At 53.1% G+C, this 16,641-nt stretch overlaps 1 protein-coding gene across 2 annotated transcripts in view; it reads left to right on the forward strand.

Annotated features, from left to right (window-relative positions):
• SLC24A4 (solute carrier family 24 member 4) overlaps positions 1-13,944 on the forward strand; it is a 172,195-nt gene extending 158,251 nt beyond the window's left edge. For both annotated transcript variants that reach the window (XM_081795984.1, XM_081795985.1), the window contains exons 13-17: positions 1,588-1,754; positions 6,038-6,152; positions 10,387-10,499; positions 10,963-11,028; positions 12,476-13,944. In XM_081795984.1, coding sequence (XP_081652110.1) covers positions 1,588-1,754; positions 6,038-6,152; positions 10,387-10,499; positions 10,963-11,028; positions 12,476-12,628 — 614 coding nt within the window. In that variant the 3' untranslated portion in view covers positions 12,629-13,944. The remainder of the gene's footprint in view (positions 1-1,587; positions 1,755-6,037; positions 6,153-10,386; positions 10,500-10,962; positions 11,029-12,475) is intronic.
• The last annotated feature ends 2,697 nt before the right edge of the window (positions 13,945-16,641 follow it).

Below are 16,641 nucleotides of genomic sequence, written 5' to 3' on the forward strand. Positions count from 1 at the left end.
TTCTGTGTGTGTTTGGAGGCGTGACTTCAACACTGAGGCAGGAAGTTTACAAATGTACCTTAGTCTTTACTTCCTTGCTTGCTCAGAGGCTCACCCTGAGGCAGAAGTGACAGCTTAGGGCATTCTCAAATCTTCACCGAGCATGTGAATAACCATGGGCATATGGTTTTGGTCTTTAGATACCAAGATATGTAGGAGCTTTTCAAAGCCCTCGTTAGGCATCCCATTCCTCAATTTGTTTTTTTAAGCTGTTTGGTCAGCTCATTGTCTGTCCCAACTGTTATCCACCCCCGTGGACACTGATGTTCAGCAGTTGCCTCTGATTCTTTTCAACAAATGCCTCCAAGGAAAAAGCTGTTCACACTGGCTGAGCTCTGATGCAGGAAAAATAAAGACAACCTTGGAAGTGGGATCTTCCAGGAAACCACCAGACAGGTCAGAAGATGCCAGTTCTCCCAGAATGGACTTGAAGGGGCTCCAGCCTTGTCCCACCCCCTGCGGCGGATGCCGGGGATGATGGTTTTCAAGGCTACTCCAGAGCTAGTGGGAAGGAATGGAAAAAGAGCAAGCTAACACTCCACAAAGCTCACTGTTCTCACTGATATGCAGCCAGTTTTCTTAAGTGAACTCTGCCTGGATTACTACAGGCCTTTGGTCCATTTCCAGAGTTCTGAAAAAGGCTGGATCTGACCATTTTTGCCAATGTTCTCATTGCTTTTATGGAGGAGAGACTCCTCAGAAGTCCGTCCTCCACTGTTTCATTGGCAACAAGCTGACTGTGAGTCTGCATTTGCACCCATACTCAGTGGCTAATTAAGGACACCAGGCTTGCACACAGGCTTATTGAAGCCACTTCTCCGTGGTTGAATTGTTTGTCGATTCTGTCGGTAGGGGCCAGTGAGGTCTTACCTGCCAGCCAGGACACCCACACTTTAGTCTCGCGTTTGCAACGAGCCGAGCATATGATCTTGGAACAAAGGAGCTGAGGTTTCCAAAGTACCTACTGTGTGTCGCAGCATGTGTTTTGTGTACATCATGTCGTTCTTGGAACACCCAAGAAAGAGAAAACATTCCCGCTCAACAGATGAAGAAAGCAATAAAAGGCAAAGCTCTTAGTTAGCCCTATGCCTGCTCCACACAGCAAAGACTCTGTATACTGATTATAGCACTGTTGTTACTACAACTCTTGCCGTCGGGGACCGGTGGGGGGGGAGCTGATGGGATTGCTCAAGGTCGTCTGAACACCGACCCGGGTCTGTCTGATTGCAGAGCCCACCCTATCCCACAGCACCCCCTCCAGCTCTCCTGGGCAAATCCGTTCCGGCTCTGGGTCTCGCTTTCCTTACTCTGACGAATGAAAGATCTGAACTGACAGAAGTTATGCGGTCAGCAAACACTTACCGGCTTGTCTTATTGAGATCGCCTCCAGGGTGCCATTATGGAGGCGTGTACTTCTGAGTTCAGGGGCTCACACTGGGGGCGTTGTCTTGTTCGGCCTGAGAAACGAAACGGACAGGTAGACTGGCAGGTGTATAACCCGGCATGTGTTTCTCTCCCCGCCCCGCCCCCGGCTCCGCCCCCCTGCAGAGGCAAGAGGGGACAAAGCCAAGTGGGTGTTCACCTGGCCGCTCATCTTCCTCCTGTGCGTGACCATCCCCAACTGCAGCAAGCCCCGCTGGGAGAAGTACTTCATGGTCACCTTCATCACCGCCACGCTGTGGATTGCTGTCTTCTCCTACCTGATGGTGTGGCTGGTGAGTGGAGGAAGCGAGGGCGGACTGTAGGCACAGCCCCTGCTGGGCACCTGCTGGGGGCTGGGAGAGCTGGGTTCAAAGAGCGGCCTCGGGCACTGCTGTGCAAGTCCCTCCCTCCGCAGCCGTTGGCATGTCGCTGGGTAGAAAGGTTCAGCAGAGGAGCGCGGGGCAGTGCCGCGCACCGGGGGCGCCCAGATAGACACCGCGTGGCGCTTGCCTTCCAGGCAGGAGTTGGGGCGCGTTGAGGGAGACAGACCTTCACACGGAGATTGTGAGACATGCTGCCCGGGTGCCGTGCAAAGAGAAATACGGCGGGGCTGGTGTGGCGGCTGTATAAGGATCTCTGGGGGGCTAGTCACTAGGCCCCCTTCCTCTCCAGGGTCCCTGGGGGGAACGTGAGGGAGACAACACAAGGCAGCCCTTTCTGGAACCCCTGCCCTCATGACAACCCGATGGGGTAGGTGTTTTTTATTTTGCCCATTTTACAGAGGAGGAAACTGAGGCATCCAGATGGAGTCATCGGCCCCCTTGCACGACTACCAACTAGGGCACAATTAGTTACATAATCAGTAAGGTCTAGAGTTGGGGTTAGTCCCCAGTGTTGGGTCCTGAGCCCATGATCTCAGCTGTGACCCCGAGCTGCCTATCAGTCTCCTACTGGAGCTTTCTGATGCCATGGGGACAGACGTTTTGCAGGCAGAGAGGCATTGGCACAGTTCCTTGTAAGCTCCTCTGGGCCACGTGGGACAGCCCCCTGGGGCGGGCCAAGCAGGAGCCCCTTCCCCCTTGCTCTGTGTGCCACCCCATGGGGTCCCCCCCCCCTTCCGCTCCACGTAGGGAGCCCAGGAGCAGGAGAGGAGCAGTGACAGACAGCTGTTCCTGTTGCTGTGAAAGCTCACCTGTCAGCAGCTCGCACCGCAGTGGTACACGTGTAGACATTTCACTCTCCGCCTGATGCCTGACGCCAGCTGCAGAGGGCAGCGAGTCTTGGTTTGAGAGGCGCAGGGGCCGCCTTTCCCTTAACCCCAGAGGAGCAGTGTGGCGGGGAGAAAAGGGCTGTGGGATCACATGGAAATGAATTTGAATTGTAGATCTCCCACTCACAAGCCACGAACTCAGGTGACTCAGCTTCCAGAGCCACAAGTCTCCTCTACGAAAAGGGGACAATTATCCCTGCCTCACAGGGTCATTGGGAGAGTGGAAGTGTCTGTTCGGGCATCGTGGTCTGAGCATGACAGATCGATCACGGCCGAAGCTAACAGCTGTTCGCACCACAAGGTGCAGCCAATGCTGCTTCCATGCTTTGTTCAGATAAAGGCTAAAGTCCTTATAGATGCTGGGGTGTGTGTGTGTGTGTGTGTGTGTGTGTGTGTGTTGGGGTGGGAGGAGTTGAAAATAGCTACTCTCCAACCCTCCCCACCCCCAGAAAAGGAGGACAAAGATCATGAAAACGATTCCTTAAATGAATTGCACTTGTAAATTGACATTTTTCTGAATAGGGTTAATGCCAGCCTATCTTTTTATTCGATAAAAAGGATCCAGTGGTTTCTCTTATTAAAGTGTGTTCCCAAACTAACCACTGCAAGTGAAAAAAAAAAAAAAAAAGTATTCCATGACGTTCGGGTGGGTTATGAGAATTACATAAGATCAAATTCATGAATGAGTGAGACTTTTTCTTCTCTACTGAAAACAGTGGTATTCTGAAATCCGCTCTATTAGTTGGCAGTGAGGCAGGACATTTAACAGCACCCTCATCCACACCACCTGGACTTACAGACCCCACCCACACTCTTAAAGCAGAGTCATGGCAGCGGCTTGGCCAGGGTCACAGGAACCGCTTTGCTGGGACCCCCTTACCTACGGTTTTGAACGTCAACCTGCCTTAGTTTGGAGGGAATGGAATGACCCTGATAGTAGAAATTGGTATAGCTCACAGCACCCCATGTTAGTCTTTGTTTCTACGGAAGCAAGAAGTGCTGGCCAGAGGGACACGAGCCTACTTTCCTTATGCCCTGACCGGTGTGCCAGGGAGCAGTGAAGGGTCACCTGCCCACCCCTTACTCCCACCAGCTTTTACATCCCTCACCCCTAAGCCTTCAGGGGAAATGATTCTTGAATGCCAGTGTCAAAACGGAGGGTCCTTCGAAAGGGATTGCCGTGTCCAGCTCCCTTGCACAGCTGGGGAGACTGAGGACCGGAGGGGAGCCGTGACTTCCACTAGGTCACAACAGATAGCCCCAGAGTCTGGACTCAGCTCTGCTTCCCTTTCTGAAGCCTGAGTATCAGGTGGGCTCAGAGAGCCCAGGGCCGGAGTCCAGGGCAAAGCAACACTCAGGTGGCCTCTCTGGTCCTAAGCACCCTGGATGGCGCACGCACACACGAGGCCTTCCTTCTGTTCTTCCATCCTTTGGCTTCTTAGCCACACAGTTCAGTGATTTAAGAAAGGAAAAATGGAGGCATCCAATAACATCAGAATAACCCAGGCTCCTGTGTTTATGATGTCTGGCATCCCTCACTGAAAGCAAGTCGGCCATGGCCTGGTTGTACTTAGGGAGATCTCCATCATGGCCAAGGTAGACCGAACATTGATTGATGGATCAGCAGTCCACGTTGGCCTCCTCGGTGTCTCTTCCTGCAGAGACCAGGGCGGTGTCTCTTCCTGCAGAGACCAGGGCGACCAGAGTCCGTGTGCGCTCTGCCCTGTACCTGGGGATGCTGAGCTGGGTACCGTCTTTCAGCAGGTGGGGCATCTTCAAACCCCCCTGCAAAGCTTTGTCCCGGGAGGGATGTTGTTGCAGTCCACATGCTCTGACTACATTCCAGGGCTGAGCTTTGCACTTAGCCTACTTCATCTGGGGCTCTCTGAGCTCTGTGAGTCTGATCACCCTCATTCTCTCTGCCCCTATGGATTGTAAGGTGAATGACTGAAAGAGAAGGGAAACATACACCTACGGACACCTTGCACGGGCCAGGCATGGTCACCTCACACTTTCTCATTTAATCTTTATCAACAAGCTCATTTTACAGATGAGGGGACTGAGGCTCAGAGAAGCAAACCAGCTTGTCTAAATCAAACAACTGCTCACTGGGATTGGAGCCATCCATCAAGATGTGAACTACCCTAAGAGATGCCAGTGTTCCCGGTTTTTAGGTGGGGAAGCAAGCCAGAGCTAATGAGTATTTTGAATGGGGTTATCCAGATGCTTCTAGGGCTTTCCATCTGGCTGCTACTCAGGGCCCCAGCCATCTCTCAAGCGTCAGGCGTTTATCAGGGGAGTTGTGTGACCGAGCGTCAAGATCCTTCAAAGCTCACCTGTCCTTCCCTCCGGCGGTTCTGTGTCTTGGAGCTTATCCTTAGGAGGCAGTAAGAACTCAAAGCTGTACGCACAAGGCGCGCGGTGTTGAGGTTGGCTCATGGCCTTTAGAGTCGGAAAGACCTGGCCCAGAATCCCTGCTCCACGGCTCACCAGCCTCGTGCCCACAGGCAATGCCGCTTAACCTCCCTGAGCCTCCGTTTCCCGGGGCGTAAAATGAGCACGCCGAGCGTGGCCCCTCCCCAGTGGGTGGGGATGATAGAGAGCCTGAGATTGTGCACGTGACACACCTGGTACACAGCAAGTGCTCAATAAATGTCACTTATACGCAGTGGGAAAGAGACCACCTCGATATCCACCGGTGAGGGATACACTGAAACTCCAGAGCCGTGCAATGAAATCTGTGCATCAGTTTAAGACAGTGTCGTGGATGAGAATGTACAATGGACAGGTGTTCGCAGTCAGTTATTACATGAAACAGGTAGCTGCAAAATCTGTGTTGATAGTCATCTGATTCTGTTTTTTTTTTTTTCCTCACACACAACCCGAAGAGAAAGTCAAGGATGTTTTGTAAAGCAGTGGTTTTCAAGCGGGTTCCCAAACCAGTAGCCTGAGGGTCCCGGCCACCTGGGAACTTGTGAGGAATATAAACTCTGGGCTTCACCACAGACCTCCTGAATCAGAAACTTGGGGTGGGGCCCGGAAGTCTGCGCTGTAACCAGCCTCCCCCTCCCCGGAAGATTTTCCACGTGCTGGAGTTTGAGAGCCGCGGGCTCATGAAAAGTGTTAATAGTGGTTGTCTGTGGGTCTTGAGAAACGGTAGGTGACTTTTGTTTTCATCTGACTGCGTTTGCTAGACTTTTGAAAACAGTAAATAAAACAGCAGTGCTGTGGTTCAAGTGGAAAACACTCAGAGTAAGCAAGGGTCTGGGTGTTCCTCCGTGAGTTCCTGTCCCCCGTCTTCTGCAGGTGACCATTATTGGATACACGCTTGGGATCCCGGATGTCATCATGGGTATCACTTTCCTGGCGGCAGGCACGAGTGTTCCGGACTGCATGGCCAGCTTAATCGTGGCGAGACAAGGTAAGGACGGTGCCTCGGCCCCCACAGCTGTGAGCATCGCCATGCAGGCTCCCGGCCCCCACCAGAGTTCTGGTTCATGGCTCTTCTGCCTGGTAGTTGATAAGTCCTGCTACAGAGCCAGCTGATGGTGGGAAAACATCATGCAGCAGATTCCATCCTTGGAGAGAATACTACCAAGATATAACGCCTCCAGCTCTTTGGAAGCATTTGCTTGTGCAAACTTGGATAAAAATGAACTTGCTCTAAAGTCACCAGTGTGACATTGAACAGAGCTGAAGCTCCAACTTCCTATAGCAAATACAACAGTAACAAGAAGTGTTCAGGTCCCAGGACGGCAAAGCAGGGATATCCTATATCTGGTTCCTATTCTGCTTTTCTGTTTTTTTTTTTTAGTTTACTTAAAGAATTATTTAATGTTTTTTTTTTGAGAGAGAGAGACAGAGTGCGAGTGGGGAGGGGCAGAGAGAGAGGAAGACAGAATCTGAAGCAGGCTCCAGGCTCTGAGCTGCCCGCATAGAACCTGACGCGGGGCTCAAACCCATGAGCCGTGAGATCATGACCTGAGCCGAAGTTGGACGCATAACCAGCTGAGCCACCCAGGCATCCCTAAGGTTATCTATTTATTTAAGAGAGGCAGTGGGGGTGGGGGGGCACACAGAGTGGGAAAGGGGCAGTGAGAAAGAGGGAGAGTCCCAAGCAGACTCCTTGTGGTCAGCACAGAGCCTGATGCAGGGCTCGATCTTACGAACCACAAGATCATGACCTGAACTAAAATCAGTAGTCAGATGCTTAACCCACTGAGCCACCCACGTGCCTCTGTTTTCCTATTGTTAAAGTCAAGGCTCACTATGTGACATGGGTCAACCTGTATGCTGTTTAATGGCAGAACAAAAGAGCCGTAAAGGGCAGTGAATAAAGGCTGTTTCCACTGGTGAAGTAGCAACCCAGCATGCACTTCCATAGATCTTCATCCACCAACAAAAGTGTGAAAGTTTGGGGAGGGGGGGTGGGAGGTGGGGGCCAATCACAGAATGACACCTCAGAGGGGACAGAAGTCCCCAACGAGAAAGTCGGCTCTGGAAAATCGGCAAAGGACCTTTCATTCCTCCGAGTTAGGAGAAAGGGTTGGTTGATGGGTCGGTCGGTCCTGAGAAGATAAGAGCTGAAGGGAGAGAAGTGTGGGAATGTGGTTGGCGGAGGCTGGAGGCTTGCGGAGAACGGGGACAGTGGGGACAGCAGCTGAGGCGAACGGGATGTGATCGAGTGACCTTTGAGGTCACAATGAAATGCATTCATTTCCTAGGGCTGCCATAGCGAAAATACCACAGCTCGGTGGCTTGAAACAAGAGATTGATTGTCGCACGGGTCTGGAGACTTAGAAGTCCAAAATCAAGGTGGTAGCAGGCCCGTGCTCCCTCCAAAGGCTGAAGGGTCTGTCCCAGGCCTCTCTCCTGGCTTGTAATGGTGACCGAATGGCTTGAGGCTGTGTCTCTACGGTCTCTGCCTCCATGGGCACGTGGTGGTCTTCCCCGTGTGTGCGTCTGTGTCCAGACTTCCCTGTCCTCACGAGGGCACCGGTCCCTGCCTTAGGGCCCGTCCTAATTCAGTTATGACTTCACCTTCCTTTGATCCTCCTTGCAAATAAGGCCCAATTCACAGGTGGTGGGCAGACGTGAGTTGCGGGGACGGGCACTGTTCAACCGGTACAGGGAGGAATAGGAAAGGCAGTGAGCCCCGAGGGCCTGGCTGATGTTCTGTGGCACAAAGTTGGGTGGGACTCAGTCACACCAGCTCCAGTAACACACAGATGAGAGAGGGCAAGTTCCCTGGCCCTGGGGTTGTTGGGTTGATACAATGGAGGGTCAAGGGGGCAAGAGAATGCAGTTGAAGAAACTGCCCGCAGAGTCCGGGCTGTCTGGGGGCAGGGGTCTTGATGCTAGAAGGTTAAGGCCTGGGGAGGGGGCGGCCCCAGCGAGGTCAGAAAGGGGGCTCTGGGAGCTGGGGCTGAGTGGGGCTCTGAGGGAGGACGTCATCTCAGAGTGAGCCCTGTGGAGTGTGGGGGCACAGAAACTGAGGAAAGGCGAGGCAGGGGTGGAGTGTATCATTGTAGGGGCGCCTGGGTGGCTCAGTCGTTCGAGGGCGTCCGACTCTTGATTTCGGCTCAGGTCATGATCTCACGGTCGTGGGATCGAGCCCCGTGTTGGGCTCCGCGCTGAGCACGGGTCCTGCTTGAGATTCTCTCTCCGGCTCCCTCCGCCCCTCCCCCACTGGGATGTGCGCGTGCACACGCTCTCAGAAAAAAGTGACGCTGGTGTCACCGACAGAGGGTCCAGCAGACACGGTTACCAGAGGCGCTCTTCATGAGAGGGCACCGAAAACTCCCGCTTGTCTACCCACAAGCAGACCCCGCAGCGCGCGGAGATAGGGTGCCCTCGGCTCCCTGAAGGCTCCTGGCTCCGTGTGTGGCCCAGGCTGGTGGCAGCCTGACCAGGGAGCTTGTGGGACATGCAGTCTCAGGCCCGCCCCGGACCCACTCAGTCAGAATCTGCATTTCAGCGAGGCCCCCAAGCGAGGCCTGTGCTCTTGAAGGCTGACAAGTGTTGCCGTAAGGTTCCTCTATATGCAGCACCTGTGTGGGGCAGGAAGGCCACCGTGTCAGAGAGACCCTTGTCCTCTCAAACTCGGGCATCTTTTTTTTTTTTTTTTTTTCTAATGTTTATTTTTGATAGAGACAGAGCACGAGTGGGGGAGGGGCAGAGAGAGGGGGGAAGACACAGAATCTGAAGCAGGCTCCAGGCTCCGAGCTGTCAGCACAGAGCCCGACGCGGGGCTCGAACTCACAGACGGTGAGATCGTGACCTGAGTCGAAGTCGGACGCTCACCAGACTGAGCCACCCAGGCGCCCCTCAAACTCAGGCATCGACCCATCTAGTGATGGGGACGAGTAGCTGGCTCAAAACAGCAGCTGCATTCGTGGGAAGGCTGATTTCCCAGAGCTCCCACCCCCAGAAACACCAAGCTGCCACGATTTTCAAGTCACTTAAGACAGTGTCAGTGTCAAGGGAGGCCTTGTATCCCGGAGGTCTGCAAAGGACAGCGACAGGGCAGGAGGCGGGCGGGACCTGGCTTCCAGCAGTGGCACCTGTGGTCAAACGGGTGAGCCGACCGTCCAGGTGCCGGCCTGGGTGGCTGCAGGTTTCTCGGTGACAAGAGCGGTTGTGTGCTTATGGCTGTTTGTGTTTCGGGCGTGTTCATTGCACACACATTTGTATGTGTGCCAGGTTCTGACGCTCACGTTGAATGAGAGCTCAGAGGCCGGGCTAGAACAGGTGTGAGCCAGCATGAGTGTTAGTTGTGAATGTTTGTTTTCTCACTTTTCATACCCCTCACAATCATTAAGTCCTTAGGTTGTGTGGCCAGTATGACACTGGCCGGTTGGGCAGGAAGCAGGGGATGACGGCATGGCCCCCTAGCCTCGAAGATGCTTCTAGTCTAGTGGGGAGAAAAGAATTCACTCTGCGGAAGCCATGAGGGCAGAGGACCCGACAGCTTATCCTCTGAGCCCAGGTCATGGCACCATCACCTGGGCCACATGTACACATCATGGCTCGGGGTGAAGGATGCTGGACCGCCCACAAACTGTGTGATCTTGGGCATGTCCCAAGCCTTGGTTCCATCATCTGCCACGTGAGACAGTGGACAGTGCCCTCTCCCTCCCAGGGTAACTGGGAGGATTCAACGAGGGTGAAGCATGCAGTGAGCCCCTGGAGAACATCAGCAAACACCGGTCGTCTTGGGGGGCGTGTGGGTGGCTCGGTTAAGCATCCGACTCTCCATCTCCGCTCAGGTCTTGATCTCAAGGTTGTGAGTCCAAGCCCTGCTTAGGCTCCATGCAGGGCATGAAGCCTACTTAAAAAAAAAACAAAAACAAAAAAAAAACCCCACCAATCATGTTGGATTAGAGTTGACCCTAATGACTTATTTTAAGTGGTTTATCCCTGTAAGATCCTATCTCTAAATAATGCCACATTCCCAGGAATTAGGGGTCAGGACTCCAACATATGAATCTTAAGGGTCACAATTCGGTCCCTAAGAGACCCCTTAGACTTCATAGAGTGGATTTAGACTTCATAAAAAGTTTCTGAAATTCGGAGTCCGTGAAGAAGGGATTCCTAGGACGCCAGTAGGGGTTTCCGGCCACCTCAGTGAATGACTCATGTCCCTTGTCCTCTAGGCCTTGGTGACATGGCGGTCTCAAACACCATAGGAAGCAATGTGTTTGACATCCTAGTGGGACTCGGCATACCCTGGGGCCTGCAGACCATGGTTATTAACTATGGGTCCACGGTAAGTTCCTCTCACTGCCCCATAAGCCAGATGGACGCCAGACACGAGCACTTTATGGGGAATGACAGTGGCCTTGGCCCTGTTCCAGCCGAGAGCTCCAGGGGACCCGCTGCCCCCTTCCCCTTGGCACCCTGGCACCCCCTTTCCTTGAAGGCCTCCGGGACAGCCGGAGGAGCAGCTGTTGGGGAGAAGCCCATGTGTAGCCCCCGTGTGCCGAGCACACATCGGGACGGCCACCCCGCACTGCAGCCTGCGGGCGTGCACGTCCCCTCCGAGTCCTTTCCCTCACAGGCAGGGCCGAGGCCTAAACCCACGTTTGGCTGACCCTCCACTGCCATGTGCTCGCCACGAACACCCGCCTGTGCTTTCCGGAAGGGGAAGGAATACACCGGGGTACGCCAGGCTCTCAGAACGGGGGCCCCGGCAGCCCAGAGATTCAGGGCACCCGTGTTTGTTTTTCCAGGTGAAGATCAACAGCCGGGGTCTGGTCTATTCCGTGGTGTTGTTGCTGGGCTCCGTCGCTCTCACCGTGAGTCTTTCCGGTTCCAGAATTACGTGTCGTTCCATGGGATCCACAGTCACTTGCAGAGTCTCTGAAAGCCCTCCCTCTTCCCTTGGCAGTGAGGCATAAAAATGAGCAAACACAAATTCACAGGTCCCTCCAGACACGGTGCCAAGAATGTTGGCCCCCACCACCACATTTTTGCCTGAGTGACCCAGAAGTCACCAGAGCAAGAGACCCACCTCCCTGTATCCCCACGGCCCAGTCTGTCTCCCCTCACTAGTGCCAGTAAGAGAGAAATTCACCCCTGTCCATCCAAGCTGACAGGTGGGGAGCATGGCTGTCAGGCCTCGGGACCAGGACACCCTCATACTGAGGCCTCCTCACCCCACGTGCCCACACGTCTGTCCCACACACTTTACCTCTGCTTATGCTGGTCAGTCCTTACAGCCACCTGATGATACCATTCCCATTGTGTGGAAGAAATCGAGGCTCGGGTTCGAGAAAGCGTGCCTAGAATCCCAGGGATAGGAGGTGGCAAAGCTGGGATTTGAACCCAGATGGGTCTGTCTCTGTAGAACACATCGTGTTGCTCTGATGGGGTAACTGTGATCCAGTCCTTAGGAAGTCTCAATTCGGAGATGAGAAGGAAAGGCAGTGAAGTGTGGGAGCGTCTAGAAAGAATGTAGAATGAGGATGTGCTCCAAGCCCATCTACACACACACACACACACACACACACACACACACCAAAAGGTGGTCCAAGGGGCGCCTGGGTGGCGCAGTCGGTTAAGCGTCCGACTTCAGCCAGGTCACGATCTCACGGTCCGTGAGTTCGAGCCCCGCGTCAGGCTCTGGGCTGATGGCTCGGAGCCTGGAGCCTGTTTCCGATTCTGTGTCTCCCTCTCTCTCTGCCCCTCCCCCGTTCATGCTCTGTCTCTCTCTGTCCCAAAAATAAATAAAAAACGTTGAAAAAAAAATTTAAAAAAAAAAAAAAAAAAAAAAAAAGGTGGTCCAAGCTGAAGTTTGCCAAGCTGTGAGCCAGTAGATGCATCGGAAGTTTTCCCAGAGAGGGGCTGAGGATGCCAAGTTTTGCAGCAAAGGGAAGACCCAGAGAAAGTCCCTGGTTGTCGCTAGAGGAAGTCCGGGCAGGGAGGCCCTCGGTGCCGAACATGGGTCCTGAGCAAAGTGATGTGTCTGCTCGGGGAGGGCCAGCCCAGAGGGGGCGGCCGCTTGTGTCCCTGGAGCCAGCAGGCCTGGGTCAAGGGCAAGACTCGCCCTTCCATCAGACGGGTCTCAAAGCCCTCAGGGACTCAGTCTGACCAGACCCAGGATGTGCCTTGTGGTACCGCTCCGCCCTTGTCCACATTTTGGAGAAAGTTCTGCGGTTCCTAGTTTGTGTATAGTGGCCCTGGTAAAATGCCTCCCTGTATTCCTCTGTCCCCAAGGCCACTGCTTGTCCTCTGTCCCTCCAGGTCCTCGGCATCCATCTAAACAAATGGAGACTTGACCGGAAGCTGGGGGTCTGTGTGCTGGCCCTCTATGCCGTCTTCTTGTGCTTCTCGATAATGATAGAGTTTAACGTCTTCACCTTCGTCAACCTGCCGATGTGTCGAGAAGACGATTAAAGCCGAGCTACTGCCCACCCCCCACGGGGGGCTGTTCTGGACTCTGATGCCAGCCTCCTCTCTCCCTCCCTCCCCCACCACGAGTCTCTCCTGCCTCGGTGGCCACCGTCTGTTCCTTCACACACTGGAAGGAAGAGCCATCGTGGTCTTTGTCTGGTCACAGGCCAGGCTGCTGGGCATCCTCCTCCTCCTCGGAGTGCTGCCCTCCCCACACAAGGCAAGATTCGGGGGCCGCCATGGGAGTGGCTTCGCAGACCCCCGAGCTGGCAGCCGCAGGGATGTACTTGTGTCTCATCTCTCTCGGACGCTTTAGTGAGGACATCTGTGTGCAGTTTGTCTTTCTGTCGTAGGGCAGCCTCAGAAGTGAGGTGGCCGGCGAATGTGAGGTCCCCTGGGGCAAGTGCAAAATAGGAATGTTGTTCTCCAGTGTCCCCTCTGGGCCAGAGGGTGTGAGTCCCTGAGGCGGCCTGTGCTACACTCAGTCCCTCCCATTTCTGCTGGAAACACTCACACCTCAGAGGGGGCAAGGCCTCCATCTGCTGAGGGTTTGGGGCCACGAGGGCAAACATGCTGCCCCTTTCTCTGGAAAAGCTGGAAGAACGGAAACTGCTTCTCGCCGCAGAAAAGAGAATTTCCTCGCCACTTTTATCGATGCGTTCGGAGAACGAGCAGTGAAATATTAAAAATAAAATGTCATGTCGATCATCATACTTGAAAAATCTCATTCCGTACAAAAAGGCCATGCTGGGGACCAAGAACAGGTAACACCCCGTGGACAATGAATCCTATGTGTATCAATCATGTCGCACTGACACTAAGACTTTTGGTTCGGAACACAGAAGAGAGTGAAAGACTAACGTCTACCTAGGTGCTAATTCAGAGACACAGTAGACACGGTAGCCATACGTTCCAGACCTTCTGTGTGATGCGGACCTCTGTCGGTTTGCGTTTGTCATTCCTTTGTTAATGCGCTGCTCTCAGAACCACCCCGTTGGAAGACCCAGTGGTCTGTATGCCCAGCAAATTCCATAGCCTGCTGCAACGAGTGTATCACAAGTAACAGTTAATGACAAGATGGGAAATTTCCTGAAAACTGCTGTCTGGTTACCTGGAGGCAAGTATGAAAAAACGTAACTTGGAATTTTTAGAGCCTTACGGTGGGCTCCGCGTGAAGGGCCAAGGACGGGAGGCTGAGTCAAAAATAGAAAAATAGGAAATAATTTTCACCTGCTTCGTAGCTCTCAAATATATATTAAAAAAAGATTTATGAACACAAACCATCCGTGGTTTCTAAAAAGAAAGCACAATTAATTTTATATAGAGGTGTGGTTTTTTTTTTTTTTATTTTTGTAACGTTTCTATTGCAAAAGTCTACTGGATTTGATGCACTTTTAATATTGGGATATTTTGCACGGAAGACTGTATGGCAACTGCCCGTGATAGTGTGAGGACAGGTTTTTAGCCATTCACCTGTAATCAGTCGTCGGGGATGAGCCTAAACCAATAGCTCATTCCTTCCTGAAACACAAAGGTTGTGACTCGAGGTTGAATGTGTGGCTGTGTTTGTTAGGGCCTCCTGATTTTCAGAAGGAGGGAGCGTTCGAGTTGGTGTCCTTTAAGTGAGCGTAAGCCTAAGGTGGGAGGGAACACCGTCGTCGCCGGGCTTCTGTTCTGGATCCACATCAGTGTTAGTAACTATACCACATTAAGGTTCCTCTTTAGTTTCTTTACCTGGATTGGGCTCAGTGGTCTTTCCCTGGAGGGCAAAGGTGATTTTCCTAAGAAATTAGCTAGGTGGGAGCCGGGAGGATCATTCGTATCAACTTCAGATGCGCAGGGTTTCCAAGCCCTCTGTGACCTCTTAGGGAAGCCCACCTGGTCCCTTTGGTCTTACGGACTCCTCTGGGTTTCAGAGTGGGTCTGTCTCCATCTTGACTCTCAAAATTGCCCTGTTGATGTAAGTAGGGTTTGGTCTCTCCATTTAACAGAAAATCTAGCCTCGGAGAGATCAGGTGACTCGAGGTCTGTTGTCAGTAAGTAGAGCAGAGCCAGGCCCCCAGTCATTACCCTTCCCTGGTCAGCCAGTGGGTCGGCCATCCTCGGGTGGGGGTGGGGGGAGGGGGTGGGCGGAGGCATGTCTTTGCCCTTGTGGTTGGTTCTTATTGTTGAAGTTAAGACTTCAGCAAATATTTAATTGACTCCTGGTGCCCCAGCTCGTATCCTAATATCTCTCTCTATCCAGTGTACGTTTTTTTCCCCTGGTAAAGACCAAAAGATCTTTTTCCCTGCAAGGCACAGGCCACATGGCCCCCGAGGGTGTCCCCGCTGGTGTTCACTTCTCTGAATCCTTGTGTAGCTTTTAGAGAATACATCCCAGTGACCCGCCTCTTCCTCAGCGGAGTCCATCTGAGATGATAAAGTGTACTGCTGTTGGCAGTTTGAGGCTAAAATAGTGTTTTTAGTACATAGAGCACTCCTGCTGGCTAATTCTCTTTGGACTCTAATGTGCCAATGTAGCTTCCTTAAAGGATCTGTGCGTTTATTGTAACTAGGAAGCCATGTGCTGTAAGTGAAAAAGTCTCTTATTTAAATATTTTTTCCACCACAGGTTTAAAGAATTGCTTGATTAATTAGGCCTTCATCTTAAAATAATGTTTTTATCGCTCCGCAGGATTACTTCCTTTTATTTTATTCCCGAAGCTAATTAGCATGGGGTAATTACTCTGCGTCACAAATAGGCAATGAAAAAATTAAATTTAGCTCTTCTAATTGGGAGCAGAAAAGAAAAACGGACCGTTGCAACTGAGACTGAAAATGTCTGTAGAATCAGGAGCAGGGGACTCCTGTCAATTTCTGGTTTGGAATTTCCCCTTCCCGGCTCAGGCGTGGACAGGTGGGTGAAAACCTGGCCCCGGAGGAAGGTTCTGGGTCAGCTGCAGGGAGAGACTAATGGTTAAGGGCGCTGTAGACAGGTTAGTCGTTATCCTTCCCATGAGCTGCAGTGTGCCGGTCTCTGTGATTCTCGCCCCTGTGCGCAGACCTCGCCGCCCTTGTGAGTTTTCACCTGCCCATCGCCACCTCTCCCCGCACCTGTTAGGGCTGTTTCTTGCTTCTGTCCATCCCCTCCTTTTACAGACCCAAGCGGTTGATAAGGCAGAACCCTCCCAGAGCCAGATTAAACCAGGTGGGGAATGCACATGACTCTAGGGCAGTCCTGCAGACCCCAACCAAAGACCCCTTCCTGGGCTGCCCAGGGGTCTAGGTCCTCAAGAAAGAAACTCTCACTCTTTCCCTTTAGACGAGGAACTGCAAGCCTGACCACAGCAGCAGGAGCCAGGTACTCCGGGAATGCCGGACTCCACACAAGTGCTGGGAATCCAGGAAGAGTGAGGGTGGCCCCTTGCCGACCCTCTTCCGTCCCCCTGGCGTTTCTCCTACCTGAGTCCTAGGGTCCTCCCTCTCCTTAAGGTAGGGGTGGACAGAGGCGTGATAGGCTGGGAGAGGGTCAGTTCTGAGCCCCCACTCCGCGGAAAAGTGGGGGAGAATCCCAGCACCAGCGGCTGAAGCTGCTTCCATGCCCTGCCCTCCCTCCCCAGGCATGAGATGGGCCAGTGGGGTTCAGGCACTGGAACAGTGTTTGGGGACCTGCCGCGTTGGGGGACTTTCCCCTGGGGGCCAGCAGGAGGGAAGCAGCTTGGGCCGGTGCTCCTCAGTGGCCTTGATGTTCTGATGGGGCTGTGACCCTGACACTGAGTGGGCACTTAGGGAGGGGGTGGCCCATTTGCTCCCACCCCCGTCTCTCCTTCCCCCTGCAGGCCATGCTCCTCCCTGCCTGGAAAAGATGGTTGTGCTGCGTATGTGACAGGCTCTCAGCAAGTGCTTGTTACTTCAATAAACGAGGAACTTGCGTGTTAGGGTGAAAATCTTCAGGATGTTCTTCCCCTGTGCCGTGATTTAAATATTCCTGGGTCTCTCTAATGCCCTCTGAACACAATTCTGTAGGTCTTTCTCCC

The sequence above is a fragment of the Panthera onca genome, chromosome B3, assembly GCF_046562875.1.
Source record: "Panthera onca isolate mPanOnc1 chromosome B3, mPanOnc1 haplotype 2, whole genome shotgun sequence".
In the NCBI taxonomy this organism is placed as follows: domain Eukaryota; kingdom Metazoa; phylum Chordata; class Mammalia; order Carnivora; family Felidae; genus Panthera; species Panthera onca.